Source organism: Felis catus, chromosome A2 (assembly GCF_018350175.1).
Source record: "Felis catus isolate Fca126 chromosome A2, F.catus_Fca126_mat1.0, whole genome shotgun sequence".
Lineage (NCBI taxonomy): Eukaryota > Metazoa > Chordata > Mammalia > Carnivora > Felidae > Felis > Felis catus.
Genome location: NC_058369.1, coordinates 30,364,485 through 30,382,195, shown reverse-complemented (window position 1 = coordinate 30,382,195; position 17,711 = coordinate 30,364,485). Strand labels below are relative to the sequence as shown.

At 44.4% G+C, this 17,711-nt stretch overlaps 1 protein-coding gene across 28 annotated transcripts in view; it reads left to right on the top strand.

The window, feature by feature from the left end:
* Positions 1-17,711, top strand: part of CADPS (calcium dependent secretion activator) — a 478,503-nt gene that overhangs the window by 103,101 nt on the left and 357,691 nt on the right. For all 28 annotated transcript variants that reach the window (XM_045051795.1, XM_045051797.1, XM_045051798.1 and 25 more), the window contains exon 2: positions 4,366-4,479. In XM_045051795.1, the coding sequence (XP_044907730.1) occupies positions 4,366-4,479 (114 nt within the window). The remainder of the gene's footprint in view (positions 1-4,365; positions 4,480-17,711) is intronic.

The following is a 17,711-nucleotide window of genomic DNA, read 5'->3' as shown; positions in this document are numbered from 1 at the left end:
GCATGCTTTTTCAAGGAAGCAGTGTGCGTAAAGCCTCTAAGCTGAGGATTAATCATCACAGCAGCTACTGTTTATTGATCATTCATACTGTACCAGGTTATGCAGTGAATATGTCACTTACCTCCAGTTAGACTTCACAACAATCCTATGAGGTCAGTAATGGCCCTGTTTTACAGATGAAAACACTGAGGTGTAGAGAGCTTAGTCCTTTGCCCAGTGAGACACCGTGAGTGAGGTAACTAAATACGTGATTTGCTTGTTTAATTAGTGATGAGGGCAAATAGTGAACTTGGACTGGCAGGCATCAAAACCCAGCCATAAGCATAGCTCTGCGTCTAGAATCTGTGCCCCTGACTCTCTCACTGAGAGCTTGAGGTGTTTGAGGAAGTGGGGGGTGTTTTATGGGGCTTCATGACGGATGTTCTCCGAATTTGACTCATGTTAATGTTCCTGAAGTCCTTCTCCTTTTAAGCATTTTACATTCTGTAATCTCTTCCCTCTGAAATCCTAAAACATACTTTTGTGCGGTTGTCGTTGTTGTCGTTTTGTATGTTTTTTTCCTCTCCATCTTGACTACAAGATCCCTGAAAACAATCCCTTATTTCCTTGAATTCCCTATAGCCTCGCCCTGGCCCCTGAGGTCAGAGGTTGGATTGTTTTTATTGACCACTGATACCTCAGGACATGGGGTAGAACCAGGCAGGTAATAGATGCTCCATAAATATTTCTTGAAGAACTGAGTACTCTGCTTATTTAACAAAGGTTAGAGTGATAATGGATTTGGCTTGGGTCAACAATCAATCTTCATCATTCAGATGGTGTGTGCCTACTTTTATTTCCATCCCTTGAGATTTAAGGCAAAAGCAAGGGGTACTGGTGGCCACTCCCTCTCCTGTTCCATTACCCCACTCCATCCCACCCCCCAAATCGTGCACATTTGGTATTTAACCCAGTGTTAGAAGGAATTCTGCATGTAAATTCTGTGAGATGCCTTGGTTGGTACTATACTATACTGTAAGGATTTGTGACTTAGGCCAGTGAAGGCTGAACTACTTGATAGAAATTTATGTTCTGGTGTCATTTTTACGAGAAAATCAACTGGTGCCCAATAATTCAGTTGAAATGTTTTCAAATGCATACAAATAACTCTGATTTTTTTCTGTACAACTCCAGTGATACCAGTATCCTTGGATCCTCACATCCTGGGTCAGACCAGGAAAGTCTACACGGCTTAGCAGTGCGTTCATACCATGCTCTAGGACCGGCTGTCCAAAGCGGTGACCGCCAGCCACACGTGGCTATTGCACACTTGCGGTGTGGTGATTCTGAATTGAGATATACTATGAGTGTAAAATACCACCAGAGTTCAAAGATATAGTATAAAGAGAGAACGTAAAATATCTCATTAACCATTTCTATGATGATTATATGTAAAATAATATTTTTGACATATTGGCTTCCACAAAGTGTATTAATATTTATTTCACTTAGTTTTTGATACTTTTTAAAGTGAGACGTGCAGAAAATGTAAAATTATACACATGGCTAACCTGAGACAGTGGTGCTCTAGGACATGACAAATATCAGTCTGTTAAAAAACTACCTCTTTTACATCTGCCCCTAACTTTACTAGTCTCACTTTTTCCAAAGTTACAAAATTAGTTAAAGCACCCCAGATCCCACCTCTGTCCATTGTTTCCTGATTGAATCAAAACTCAAGCCAGGCTTCAGTCCTATAGCTCTAAACATTATTTTCTACTAGCAAGATTTGCATTGATTCTAATGATGACAGCACTTGAAATGTATATAGAAATGGGGTGCCTGGCTGGTTCAGTGGAGCAGGTGACTCTCGATCTTTGGGTTGTGAGTTCAAGCCCCACGTTGGGTATAGAGATTACTTAAAATAAATAAAATGTTTTAAATGAATCAGTGCATTAATGAATACAGAAACTCAAAATTTTAAAAAGGAACTCATATTATGTTATCAAATAGCTATTACTATGCCAAGGCCATAATTAGAATTATCACCATTTTCCAAGTGAGATAAATAAGGATGGTATAACATTTACTTGTTAAACTGGCCTTATTCCAGAAGGGCTTTTAACTTTCTGGCCAATTCAGAGGATATAAGTGACTTTTCCAAGATGACACAATGGTTGATGGAGCTAGGACCAGAATGATCTTTTTTAAGCTTTCTTCTACAACAGTTAGACACAGTATCCCACTATCAATTTATAGAGTATAACTTTTTATAAATAATAGTAAAAACGGCAAAGTTTTTAGCTGACTTTCTTTTCATACAAATTAGAACTGATTAAAGGATATTCCAAGATTTCTTTTGTGCACTGCCTTCATTTATTCAGCAAAGCGCTTATGGAGTGCCTGTCTTGTGTAAAGCATTAAGTTGGCCCTGGGGAGACATCAATGAACAAATAACAAAAAGGGACATATCATCTAACAAATTCAATCATAACTAACAAGTATTTAGAATAAAGGGCTGTGGAACCTACTCTCTTAACAACACTCAAGTATGTAAGACAGTACTGTTAATTATAGTCACCATGCTGTACATTAAATCCCCCAAAACTTACATCTTATAGTTGGAAGTTTGTATGCTTTGGTCAACATCTCCCCATTTCTCCCACCCCTGAGATGCTGGCAACCACTCTCTGTTTCTCTGAGCTCAACATTTTTCAGATTCCATATGTAAGCGAGAACATAACAGTATTTGTCTTTCTCTGTCTGCCTTATTTCATTTAGCATAATACCTTCTGGGTCCATCCATGTTGTCACAAATGGCAGGATTTCTTTCTCTTTTATGAATAATAATCAAGTGTGTGTGTGTGTGTGTGTGTGTGTGTGTGTGTGTGTGTGTGTGTGTTCAAACATCAGTGATCACTTTGGTTGTTTCCATGTCTTGGCTATTGTGAATATGCTACAATGAATGTAGGGATGCCACTATTTCTTTCGGATAGTGATTCCCTTTCCTTGGGATATATACCCAGAAATGGAATTGCTGGATCGTATAGCACTTCTGTTTTTAATTTTGGGGGGAAACTCCATGTTATTTTCCATAGTGGCTGCACCAGTTTATATTCCCATCAACAGTATGGAACAGGGGTTCCATTTTCTCTACAGCCTTGCCAACAGTTGTTATTTCTTGTTGTTGTTGTTGTTGTTGTTGTTGTTGTTTTTATGATAACCATTCAAGCAGGTGTGAGGTGATGAAATATAGTGGGTTTGATTGGCATTTCTCTGATAAGTGATGTTGAGTATCCTTTCATGTACCTGTTGGTCATTTGTATGTCTTCTTTGGAAAAATGTTTAATCAAGTCTTCTACCCATTTTTTCATTGGATTTTTTGTGTTTTTTTGCTTTCATATGAGTTCCTTATAGATTTTGGATATTAACCCCTTATGAGGTAGATGGTTTGAAAATATTTTCTCCCATTCTATAAATTGCCTTCTTATTTTGCTGATTGTTTCTTTTGCTGTAAAGAAGATTTTTAGCTTCATGTAGTCCCACGTGTCGATTTTTGCTGTTGTTACTTGAGCTCTTGATGTCATATCCAAAAATTCATTGCTAAGACCCATGTCAAGGGGGTTTTGCCCTGTGTTTTCTTCTAATAGTTTTACAGTTTTGGGTCTTACATTTAAGTCTTTAATTCACTTAAAGTTAATTTTTGTGAGTGGTGTAAGATAGAGGATCCAATTTCTTTCTCTTGGGTGTGAATATCCAGTTTTTCCAGCATCATTTATTGAGGGGATTGTCCTTTCCCCATTGAGTATCTTGGTGTCCTTGTCAGTTATCATTGCCTGTATATTCATGAGTTTATTTCTGGGTTCTCAATTTTGTTCTGTGGTCTATATGTCTGTTTTTATGCTAATACTATACTGTTTTGATGACTATAGATTTGGAAAGCAGGGTATTTCAGACCACCTGAGGTGCCTGTGTGGTGGTTTGTTCAACAACAACCCTCTCTCACGAAAAGCAAACAAAACAAAACAAAAACAACAAGCCAAGAACACATGACTTATATAGCATTTGCCAATTTCCATGGTGTAAATATTCCCATCCTGGTTGATATCTGGCTTCCAACAAGGTGTCACGGAATGATCAGGAAACAATGACTTTTGAATATGTGTTGCCTTTGTTTTCAATATAATTTTTTAACAATTTATGTCTTTATGTATTTTTTAATAAACAACCACCTCACAAAATTCCTGCAAATGTAACAGTCAGCTAGTGCGCGCCCATACAAGCCAGGTCTAGCACACCGATGGGACTGGCATCTTCCACAGAAAGCAATCACAATCCTTTTCTAGAACAAGTCCTCACTGTTCTCTCTTTCTCTGTTCCTTACAGATCAGCAAACAGCAGTTGCAAACAGTCAAGGACCGGTTTCAAGCTTTCCTCAATGGGGAAACCCAGATTGTAGCTGATGAAGCCTTCATGAACGCCGTCCAGAGTTACTATGAGGTAAGACTCACCATGCAGAAGAAGGTTAAGACTGCCCAAGCCTAAAGCCCAGAATTGCCAGACTATTGTTCAGTGGGAACAGCAGCCTTGGCCTCCTGCAGAACCATCCCCCCACCCCCGAGGCAAACGGGTTGATGATTGGTTACGGTTTTTGGAAATAACAGCATTTTGTTTGGGGAAAACTAAAGCACACCCACTTGTGTACCCACTAAACAAGATACTGTATGCAAAACTCCCTGCACATTGCCTGCTTTATGTATGATTTCTTGTCTAGTCTGTACAACAGTCTCATGAGTTAGGTCCCGATATTATTCCCATCTTACCAGCAAGGCATCTGAGGCTGCGAGAGGTTAGGTCAATTACTCCAAGTCGCACAGCTGTTACAATGCCACAAGCTAAGACTTGAACTGAGTTGGGAGCTTTTTTCCTACCAACTCCACCCCTTCTAAAGGATGTTAACATCTTCTAAGATGGTGCCTGCACTCGCTTCCTTGTTCTTTCTATTAAAAAGGTGCTGTGAGTTCTTTTCTATGAGTTAGAACCCCATCCAAAGTGCAGTACTCTTCTTAAGAGAAAACCTATAAGTGAGAGAACATATCCTGAATATACATCACAAGGGAATTTTCACCTGTTTCCTCAGAGGTTTATATACCAGTCAAGTCAGATTTTGGAATTCCACTAGTATATTTAAAATTTATAATTATTCTTCCATAATGTACACATTGGCTATTGTGTATACATTATTAATGGAGTCGATATACCATCCCTTCCTATGGGCAATGTTTGCCTGATGTGCATATTTTTCAAAAGTTATTATATGGTCATTAAAACACATTTGTTTTCATGTGAACCAGTTATTCTCTGTATTTGGGATCGTATGCCCCAAATGTTATACCCATTGTCAAGGCTAGGTTAAAAGCATTAGAAACCAACTGCCAAGCATTGAAAAACGAATGGCATCCTGCCATATGCAATTCAAGGTAATAACAATAAACTAAGTATAAAGGAATCCACCAGACTCTGATTTTTTTCCATGGGATCACTTCACAGATTTTCTTCTTTCTTTCCTCTCTGTTTTTAATTATTAGGTACCAAACATTTTCAAAATAAAAACACTGGTGCTTCTGCTTTGCTGTGCTCCACACACATGCTTCTGCCCATCGGGCACTCCAATGTTAGTTGATTGATTCAGGAAAACTCTCCTTCCCACGTGCTAAAGTACTTGGCTTTTTTCATGAAGAGAGTAGAGCAAGACTGCAATTAGATTTTGTGCAAATACTATTGATTGGTTTGCTAATTACTGTTTAACAGTAAACAGTCTTTGTCTCTGTGATGTTTGCTGGGTCCAGCCACAGACTCATTTTACACATTTTCTCAATGAAATTTCTGTTTGGGTTTGTTTTAGAAGTCTGGTTCATTTTTATATTTGTCAAATTTAAGCTTTTTTTTCATTTTACAAATAATATTATTACCGATAAGTGTCAGACTTAATTCTTTATCTTATGTGATGCAATATTTCAGTTGAATTCAACGCAATGTGGAAATGACATTCAGAACCATGATGATGGTATGGCAATGAATATCTTGAATCTATTTAACAAAAGATTTTGCGGAGAAACCGCCAGGGAATGAAATTAATCCCGCCCCCTTTTTTTCAAGTTCTGAAAGCCAGTTCAGGCCAGGCAGACCTTAGCAATAATTCTCCATGTTTAGAGTTATTCACCAGTCTGTAAATTTGTAGATTGCAAATCTTAATTAGAAAGCTCATTTGACTAATGACATAAATTAAAAGAAAATGCCATTTCTTTGTATTAATTAACTGAAAATAATAGTTATCAATGTGCTAATGAGTCTCTGGAAATTGCCATTATATCTATAGTGACCCCGGTATTTTTTTTTTCTATAGTAGCTAGTTTATTTGAAAGAGCTTCTTTTTAGTCTGGTGAGAATACAGGCATTGAGAAATCACTGAATAGTTAATATTAAGATTTGAGTGACAGGAAATAATGTAGGGTATTAATTATTTACTGTATTCATTAGTGAAGTTTCGAGAGTCTTGGGATGCTTGTTCCCGGGAAGTCTAATCCACTGAAGCAAAAGTCTATAATCAAAGGTTCAAGATCAACACTTAACTTGGGAGAGCTCCAAGTTCATTACTCTTCCCTTTCTCCCTCCCCCTTCACTCTCCACCTTACTCCAGGATCCAATTGCTTTCCTGTCAGTATCTGTCTGGGTCAAGACTCTTTGGATTACAAATGACAGACACCTAGGTCAAACTGGCTTAAGCCAAAAATCAGATTTATTTGCTCAAGCAACTTAATAGTCTAGGAATAGACCTGGTTTCAGCTGTGGCTGGATCCAGAGACTCGAAAGATGCCAGCAAGATGGGTATCTTTCTCCCCATACCTCAGCTTTGTTCTTCCCTGTGTGGGTTTTATTCTTAGGCTGGTTCTCTGCATGTGAAGGACTCTGGCAGATTCCGGTCTTGCCCTACCAGCTTAGCAACCACATCAGCAAAGAGAAGACCTCTTTGCTGAGAGCCCCAGCAAAAGGCCCCAGGTGACTTGGTTGGGCTGTCATGGGTCGTGTGGCCTTTCTAGAGCCAATCACGACAGATGGAGGCTGGACTAGACCAGGGGATCAGTGCTATGACAGATACCGCCTCTGGAGCCTATGAGCAGGCTCAACTACACTGGAACCATCTAGAGTGAAAGTGCAGTGGTTTCTCATTGAGAAATTAGGGTGCTTTCTACCAGAAGAAGAATGTTGGAATGTATGCTCTGCTGGCAAAACCAATAGATATCCTCCTAAATACCCAATCTCTCTCTCTCTCTCTCTCTCTCTCTCTCTCTCTCTCTCTCTCTCTCTCACACACACACACACACACACACACACACACACACACACATATTCCACCCCACCATACCACACCTTCACATCCCAGTTTGCCAATGGTAATGACATATGGAAACAACAACTTTTCCTCAAACGGTTCTGAAAAGATTCTACTAGAATAAGTCATTTCAGTCATTGGCCTTGTTTTGCTAAGGCAATAATAGTTTTTCAGCACACTAGAGTAGTAAAGAAAAAATTTTTAGATGAAAGGAGTGAGTAGGCTCTGTCCCTTTTCTATCTGTGCCCATCCAGCCCAGTCTGAACCCCGCTGGCCAGCATTAGCATCAAGCCACTCGGGCCTGTGACCTGATCTGGGCTGGGATAAAGGGAGCCAGGATTCCCTCTGGCTCCTGAGAGCATGCAGGTTTATTTTATCCTTTCCTGGTGGCCTTGATCGTCAAAGCCGATCAGACAGGCAGCAGATTAATCCTATAATCTCCTCCATTCCGGCTTTGAGAGCTGGGTGTTGAAGTGGGTGCTTGCTCCGAGATCTGGGAGATCCGGCTGGGCAACTCCGTCCCCTTCCCACAGCTGTGGTCCTGAGACATCAGAGAGCTCACCCGTTTCTCCGTAACTCACACAGTGGGTTTAGGACAACTCTAACTCAGTGCTTTTAAGACAGATGTCTATGCCGTAAGCCCTCTCACCTTGCATTCTCGCCCTTATCCCCCATTTCCCTGCTTCATTTTGGCTCTTTCTTTACATGCCAGTCCCGGCATCAGAGCAAAGAAGTAGATGGAAAAATTTTACAAAACCTCTGTCACTCAGAGCCTTCCTGGAAGGACACATGGGGGGTTGGTGGGAGGCAGAGATGCACACACCCCTATTTAAAAAAATTTTTTTAATGTGTATTTAGTTTTGAGAGAGATAGAGTATGAGCGGGGGAGGGGCAGAGGGAGAGGGAGACAGAATCTGAAGCAGGCTCCAGGCTCTGAGCTGTCAGCACAGAGCCCGACTCGGGGCTCGAACCCACAAGCTGTGAGATCATGACCCGAGCTGAAGTCAGACCCTTAACCGACTGAGCCACCCGGGTGCCACACATACCCATTTTAGAACTTTACAGCTGATATCTGGGCTTCTGCCAGTGAAGCTGCTCTGAGTTTGTTTTGTTTTGCTCTGTTTTGTTTTGTTCTTAGCCAATCTCTAACACAGTCCTGGGTGGTTTTGTCAAACTAACTTTGTTGTAGAAGACAGAATTTCGGGGTTGCCTGGGTGGCTCAATCGGTTAAGTGTCTGATTCGACTTCGGCTCGGGTCATGATCCCATGGTTTGTGAGTTCAAGCTCCATGTCAACGCTCTGCACTGACAGCACAGAGGGTGCTTGGGATGCTCTCTCTCCCTTTCTCTCTGCCCCTCCCCTGTTTGCACGCTCTCGCTCTCAAAATAAATAAATGAACATTTAAAAAGAAAAGAATTTTGCAGTTGCTAGCAGCAAGAACTGACCAGCTGGTTAAATTAAGCGATGATGATGATGATGATGATGATGATGATGATGATAGTATAACAGCACAACAATAATAACAGCAACAAGAGTGATTAAAGGAAATAGCCAAGCTCCAGAAAAGAGGGAACCCTGGCCGCTCAACTTCAGGAAGCGGGTGGCCTTACAGTGGCACCCCATCATTGGTCTAAATCTCCGCCAACCCAACTCCATTCTTGTGCCATCCCGCTCTGGATCTGAAACCCACAAGGGGAAGTCTCACTGGCCAATCTCAGGTTCCAACCTGCCACATGGCTAAGGAAGGACACGCTCCCATGCCTAACAGTCCCACTGAGGCCGTGTGCAGTGGCACAGACATTCTCAGACTGAGGGACTATTATCAGGAGGGGAGGACACGTGGCAGGCACAAACTACAGGTGTCTTCAACACTGGGTGACGTACTGTATTCAGTCTCTATGGTGGACTTTTTTTTTTTTTTTTATCTAAGAAAAGTGGAAGTCAGGTCAAATCTGGCTATTTTTCTGAAATGAAGCTCTATATTTTCCATTATGCAAAAACCACTGTAACCCCTCAGTGGCCTTCCAACAGATGTATCCCTGGGAGAACAGTAACTACCCAGTGTAAAGACATTTGTTCCGAGGGGAATGCAGAGCAAGGAAGGAGGGGGCAGAGGTCAGAGTGCTTCGGAGGATGTTTTGTGTCTGAAAGATGTGGCATTGAATTCTAGTTCCTCTGCACACTGGCTGGGGACCTCAGGCAAGTCTGAGCCTCAGGTACTTTCTCTGTACTAGGACCTCTGTGCACAGTTGTCAGGACTAAATTACACACACACACACACACACACACACACACACACACACACACACACAACCTCACCCTAAATATGGCACCTGGAAAGTAACATCATAACTATATTAAGGTTAGAGGAGGAGACTGGCAGTCCACACATGTCTGCTGCATAGAAACAGTAGGAGAGAATTGAAAGTTGGTAGAATCAATCCCCTCCCTAGTTTCAGGCCCTGGGCATGAGATAGGGGTGGGGAGTACAAAGTCGAGGTGGGGGGCCAGGGTCTAGAAATAGGAAACGGAGCTGCTTTTGTTGCTAAGCTACTGCTCCCTACCACGGGTCTGGGTCCCAGATCTGCTTCTGAAGTTTGCCCCAGGATCTTTTACTTTTTGATGAAAGATACCTTTCCGATCCAAAGGTCATTTTATTTTAGAAACTAACATGCTCCTTGTCTCGATGAAGGTAAAGTATGTAAGTTGTTCCATGTAGGAAGAGGTGTTTTAAGTGATCATAAAGTAAAGCATAATATAAAAATGATAACTATGTGATATATAGATTATAAAAATAGACCATGTAGAAAACAAGCCTAAAGCCCATGGTTGGAAAACCACCCATAATCCCATCATGCTAGATAACTACTATTAAATTTTGGTATGTATCTTTTCAGGTATTTTTAATGTGTCTATACACATGAAGATAGCTATTTGATTTCCAAATTAAGACTCTCAGGGGAACTCCTACAAAATACTGCTAACCCAGTTGTGTCATTTAGCACAGTGGGTTTTAATTTCTTTCCTATCTCTGCAAAACTCACACTTAGGACATATTCTCATCAGTTTTATTTCCTATCGTGTTCTCAGTCCAGGGTCATACTCCTATCCCCCAACTTCACCTTACCTTTGGAATTACCTGCTTTAACAGTATTTCAGGACACCTTTTGATGCTAATGAAAAAATATTGTCTTTTTCCATGGCTACGTGATATTCTGTTTAAAAATAACAGCTAACTCTTATGACGTTACTTCGTGAAGGTAAGAGGCACCATTACAGACACCATGCTGACCAACTGATATTCATTGTTGCGGTGAATCCTCGTCCAAATCCTACACGGGAGGGTCGTTATGATTCCCGTGTGAAAGATGGGGCAGCCGAATCCCAGAAAGATTAAGTAACTTGCAAAAACAGCAACTGGTAGAGTCTGAACTTGAACCCAGGGCCATCTGACACTCTGGTCCACCCTGCCCAGTACCTGTGTGGCATTCATTAGTAGCAACCGGGCCGTTGTGGGTTGTGGATGTTTTTAAACCTTATTTACTCTAACATGTAGGTATTTCTCTTATTTACGTTGGGATGACAGGCTTTTGTAGAGCTGGAAAGGATCAGGAAGTGGGAGCTGGGCCAGCTTTCCCCCGTACCCTGTACAGTCATTAAGACCTGATGTGCGTGTGTGTTCCTAAAACAACCTTGAAGCTGCTTGGCTCTGGCAGTGGAGGGAAGGACTGATGGATGAGGCCGAGTCACTGAATTGACTGCCCTTCACCATTCGGTATTTATTTGTTTATCTTCCATCTGCCATTATGACCTGTCTGGGAAGTTGCCAGAGGAGCAGAAAGGATTTATGGATGTGCCACACGGAACTGAGCCGGCGGCTGAGGTCTCTTGCGATAGTCGCCAAAAAACAAAACCGGGAACAAAGACGCCGGCTAGAGCGTCCCGGTACAAATGGGTTTCCAGGGCAGTTTTTAGAGACAGTCAAGTATATCAGTACTCAGGGGCTGTATTCGCTACAGGGCAAGGCTGGTCCAGACCCTTCTGACCCTTCGCTTCTGACAGGCTGCGAATCCCGGACAGATGATATGCCTGGAAAATTAGTTTTTTGCCGTCACTTTTTCTCCCCATGGCTGCCTCCTGTTTGGCACTCCATCTTTGTGGTCTCCTTAGTCTCCGGTCTCCTTTTGCACGCTTTTGACATGCCACTCATCTCCCCTCGATCTGGGGCCTGGCTGTCGTATCTTAGCTCCGGACAGATGGAGCCCTCTGCTTTTCAAAGTCCTTCCAGTTTGTCAAAGAAGAGTGGCTGAATCAACCCCATGTGACAGCAAAGGAGAGTGAGATTTCTGGAAGTTAAGCGACTTGTCTAAGGCCATCTGCTAGGAGTTCAATAAATATTTACTGAGTGGCTACTTTATACAAAGGAAGGGGCTCTGTGAAGCAGGATCCAGGGGTCACCCAGCCAGTGACAGATGCCAGCTAGGAACAATGTGCCAACATCGTTTCTTTAATTTTTAAAATTTTTTTAATGTTCATTTATTTTTGAGAGGGAGAGAGAGAGACACACAGAGCGCAAGCAGGGGAGGGACAGAGAGAGAGGGGAGACATAGTATGAGAAGCAGGCTCCAGGCTCTGAGCTGCCAGCACAGAGCCCGACGCGGGGCTCCAGCTCATAGACCGTGAGATCACGACCTGAGCCAAAGTCAGAGGCTTAACCAACTGAGCCACCCAGGAGCCCCAGTATCCTCATTTCTTACCTCCCGTTATCATGTCCCAGGGAAAATCTAGCCTCAGCCCCTTGTTTTAAGAGACCAGTATATTGTGCTTCCTTATTTCCCTTTACTTCCCTGCTCCCGTCCACATATAATCTCAATAGGCTCTCTGCTTTGAGACATCTCCTTTGTTGCTGTTGCTTATTCACTCATTAAGCACAGCGTCGACTATGTGCCAGGCGCTGCCTTAGGCACTCACAAGAAGGAATGGGAAAAAAAAAAAAAACAGCTACAACTCCTGCCTTCCTGGGACTTCTAGTCTAGCTGGAGCCCAGATATTAACCAAACAGTCACAGACACAAATGGCAGTTCTGGAAGGGTTTTGGAGGAAAGGAATACGGCGCTAAGAGCTTATAAACGGGGGCCTGCCCCAGGTTTGCGGGACACTGGTCTGGACAGATGGGAGGAGGGTATGGCTGCTGGTTGAATGTTTTAAGTTACCTCTGATTTTCGTTAGAGCTGACAATGAATAATTCAACCCTTCGCATCCCCACCACTGTCATCACCCACGGGTGCTCCTGCAGGTACACCCCACCTGGCCTACTGCCTGTTCTCTTGCCCCCTTCAGATTGGTTTTCCGCATTAAAGCCAGAGAATGTGGATTTGATCAGGCCGTGTCCCTGCTTAAAACCTGCAATGGCTGCTCACTGCCCTTCAGATAAAGACCGGTATCCTTAATGTGGCCTCCCTTGCCTCCCACCATCTGGCTCCTTCCCGCCACTGGTCTGTCCCGTCTCCTCACTGCCACCCACCCGGAACTTGCTCCAAGGCAGACCCAGCTACAGTGGCTCTCCCTACTTCCTCAGACACTCAGGGTCTTTACACATTTTGTTCCTCCTCTCTGAAATACTCTTTCATGCTCTTTTTACCTACCCATCATCCCCATATCATCCCAAAGGAGTTTTGCTCCAGGAAGGATTTCCTGACTTCCTGCTGGAATATTCCTGGCAATAGACCACCCGTGTGCATCCCCCTTGAAAACACTTGTCCCAGGTTATAATATTTCTATGACATTATTAGGGTGATGTTGCAGAGGCATGAGGGCTGGATCCACATCTGTTTTGCTCACCACTGTCTTGCTGGCACCTGGCACAGTGTCTCCTCCCCAGTGAGTGCCCAAAGAAATGATGAACGTGATCATGAAGACGAGTATAAACATGACAGCTGGAAGAGCAACCTCAAAATTTTAAAATTCAATGCTCTCCATGTACAGATAAGACACTGGAGAACCAGAGAGGGGAGGTGACTTCCCCAAGGCCACCAGCAAATTAGTAGTACAACTGGCCCCGACCATGGTTTACAGCTCCTGCCTCAATCCTATACCCCAGAAACTTCCTCTGTTTGCCTCAAAACTTTGACGTACTTTGAGACGCAGACCTGTAACTGAGACGCAAGGTGTTAGGTAGATGGCAGAACTATCTGCATTAAACATTGTAGATTCTCAGGTAAATTCTTTAGTTCATTAAGGCTCATAAGGCTTGAGGATTTAGTTGAAGCTTATTCTCTACAGTTGATTTTTTTTTAATGTTTTTTTATGTATTTCTGAGACAGAGAGAGCATGAGCAGGGGAGGGGCCGAGAGGGGGGAGACACAGAATCTAAAGCAGGCTCCAGGCTCTGAGCTGTCAGCACAGAGCCCGACGCGGGGCTCGAACTCACAGACTGCGAGATCATGACCTGAGCTGAAGTCAGACACTTAACCGACTGAGCCACCCAGCCGTCCCACTACAGTTGATTTTTAAATGAGCTCTAAGATCTCCACTGAGCACCAGTTCCCAGGCATGGAGGAGCTGGCCACGGCCCTTGGCTGTGAAGCAAACCCTCAGCCCTCCTTCTTTCTGAATTAGTTCATTATGTTGGCAGTAGGTGGAGACCACCGTTCTAACATCTCTCCTCCCTGAGGAAGGCTTTGTCATGAAGCAGGAGGCAATGGGATGTCCCCCAAGCAGTGCCGTCTCCTGGCTAAGAGGTGCATTTCCTGAAATCCGACGTATTTTCTGCCTCTGGAAGGATACTTGTGCACCTGCTGAAGTGTGATTGGGACACAGCTCAAAAGCGGCCGATGTTCCCTCTTTGTGACTATGAAGCAACAGCTTCACCATCTTGTTTTACACCCCAGAACCACGTGGCTTGTGCACATCTCCACATGGTGGGTACTGGAACAGAAGTCAACTGTTCTTAATGGGTGGGTTGGTTCCAGGACCTAGCCAGCGCCAGCCAAACAACCAAGCGTCCTTTCGCAGGCAGGAGAGGTACTCCACCAGGCAGGTGAGACCCTTAGGGAAGGAAGGAACCAGGGTGAAGTAACAAACAACACAAACAAACAAAAACCCCACAACTACAACAAAAAAACATACCTTTATAATCAGCCAGTTTGAGTTACCAGAAACAATCCCTACCCCTCTCTAGAGTCTTGGTTTTCCAGTCTACAAGATAGACTGAATATAATGCCTACCTTCTTCATTCATTCCCTTTTAAAGGGCCAGGCTCTATACCAGAGATAGGTGACATTGTGGGGAACAAGATGAGCCCAGTCCTAATGGAGTTTACATTTCAAGAAGGGAGACATTAAATACACGTCCCCCGGATACTTGTTCAATTTTGGGTGGGATGAGTCTCCTTGAGAGGATAAAATGGGCTGTAAATCATGGTTACCGGGTAAGGGTCAGACATCGTGCCGGGTACTTTGTATGTAATAACCACAACCATGGTGGGGTTCCCATCCACGGTGGTGACGTGGGAAGACCCTGAACTCACCTCCTCCATGGAGACAACCCACATCTGCACCTATCCGTGGAGCATTTCCTCCTGAAGAAGAACTGAAGGCTGACTGAATAGCTTCTGCCCAACAAAAGCCGAAGAGAGCACACAGAGAACAGTAAGAGACGGGGACAGGGTAATGAAGGGGACCCACACCCCCAAAGTTCCCAATTGCTGTAGGAAAGGATAGTCCTCAGGGACTCGGAGCAGATCCCGGTGGCGCAGAAAAAAAGCTGCAATTTAAAAGAGCAAGGAGGCTGGGGCGCCTGGGTGGCGCAGTCGGTTAAGCGTCCGACTTCAGCCAGGTCACGATCTCGCGGTCCGTGAGTTCGAGCCCCGCGTTGGGCTCTGGGCTGATGGCTCAGAGCCTGGAGCCTGTTTCCGATTCTGTGTCTCCCTCTCTCTCTGCCCCTCGCCCGTTCATGCTCTGTCTCTCTCTATCCCAAAAATAAATAAAAAACGTTGGAAAAAAAAAAAAGAGCAACGAGGAAAAAAACAAACAAAAAAAATGAGCAAGTAGAATAATACAAAGGGACCAACCCTAGAACGCAGCAGCCAGCTGGCAGGGGAGCTGCTGGAATTCTCTCGGGGTCAGAGAGGCTGGTGCACAGCACAGTTTATACTCCCTCCATGTGACAGGAGCAGGGTCTGGACAGCAGACCCTGCCTGCCGCCTCAGCAAGCCCTGGGGGCGGGGGGGGGGGGGGGGGGGCGCCTAGCCCACCCCAGCACCACCCTTCCCGGCAAGCCAGCCCCAGCCCTGGGCGCACCAGGACACCTCTGGTCAGAGCTGACTGTAGCTCTAGCCGCTGCAACAAGGTGACCCAGGTCCAGAGCCCACAAGAACACATCGAGTCGACACCCCTTTGGCCTTGGGCAGTTCGAGCTAGGGCACCCCCTGCACAGTCATCCGCGACCTCGTGGCCCACACCTGCTTCAGCCCCAGCTCCCCCTCCCCCGCTAGTCCCCCGCCCCTTCCCATGCAGAATGCCCTGGGAAACGCCCTTCTTGTTTCCGGCCCCGACTCCAGGTCACGCCCTGCATGGAGTGCCTCTGGGCTCTCCACCCAGAACCTCACCTCGGCTTGAGCGCTCGGAGACACCCTGGCTTGCGAGAGTTGGTGAGGATGTGGAGAAGGAGGAAAGCTCATGCACTGTTGGCGGGAATGCACATGGGTGCGGCCGCTCTGGAAAACAGGGTGGGGGTTCAAATGAAAAACAGAATTGCCACACGATCCAGCAATTCCACTCCTGGGTATTTACCGGAAGAAGACAAAATCCTAATGGGAAAAGATCTATGCACCCCTGTGTTCAGCGCAGCGTTAGGTACAGCAGCTAAGGTACGGAAGCAACCTAGTGTCCGTCCATAAATGAATGGATAGCAAACGTGGTACTTGTGTGGATATACACACGGACACAGGAGAACATTACTCCGCCCTAAAAAGAATGAGGCCTTGCCGTTGGCTGCACCACGGAGGGTATTATTGCTAAGTGAATTCAGTGCAAAAGAACATGACAAATACTGGGGCGCCTGGGTGGCTCAGTCGGTTAAGCGTCCGACTTCGGCTCAGGTCATGATCTCGCGGTCCATCAGTTCGAGACCCGCGTCGGGCTCTGTGCTGACCGCTCAGAGCCTGGAGCCTGTTTCAGATTCTGTGTCTCCCTCTCTGTGACCCTCCCCTGTTCATGCTCTGTCTCTCTCTGTCTCAAAAATAAATAAGTGTTTAAAAAAAATTAACAAAAAAAAAAAAAGAACATGACAAATACTGTCTGATTTCACTGATATGCGAAGTCTAAAAACCCAAACAAATGGATAAATAAACAAAAAGTTAGAAACAGACCCATACAGACCGAGAGCAAACCGATGGCTGCCAGAGGGGAGGGAGGGGGCCGCATGGGCAAAATGGACGAAGGGGAGTGGGAGATACAAGCTTCCGGTTAGGAGGTAAGTCCGAGGATAAAAAGCGGAACATAGGGAGTATAGTCAGTGGTGTGGTAGCAGGGTTTATGCTGACAGATGGTAGCCACGTGGTGGTAAGCATAGCATAACGTAGAAACTTGTCAAATCAGTATGTTATGTGCCTGAAACTAATGTAACATCATGTGTTGACTGTAGTTCAATTTAAAAAGTAAAGAAATAAATAAATAACCATAATAACAAGCCATCTGGCATTACTCTGGTCCACTTTTTAAAGTGGTTATCATATATTAATCCGTTTAATCCTCACTTCAAAATACCTATGATGCAGGGACACCTGGGTGACTCAGTTAAGTGCCTGACTCTCCGTTGCGGCTCAGGTCGGGATCTCATGGTTCATGAGGTCAAGCCCCGCATTGGGCTTAACCTTGAACAGTGCAGAGTCTGCTTGGGATTCTATTTCTCTCCCTCTGTCTCTGCCCCTCCCCTGCTTGTGTTCTTTCTCTCTCTTTCTCTCTCTCTCTCAAAATAAATAAATAAACCCCCCAAAATACCTATGAGGTAGACTACTATTATCCCATTTTATAGATGAAAAAAACTGAGGTACAAAGAGGTTAACTTGACGAGAGGAACGCAGCCATTAAGTGGCAGAGAAAGGACCCAGGCTGTTTGAGTGTGGAGTCCGTGTACGGTATCCCGCCTCTCGTGATATTACTGTCCCGTTTAATCCCTTTAACAACCTGGTAAGTACTCTTGTTATTTGTGTTTTCTAGATTTGGCCACAAAAACAAAACACAGAAGTGACTTCTCTGAGTTCACCCAACTAGGAGGTAGCGGGGCAGGATACAGCCCACGCTGGTCCCTTCTGTGGTACCCAGGATGGCAGTCAGCC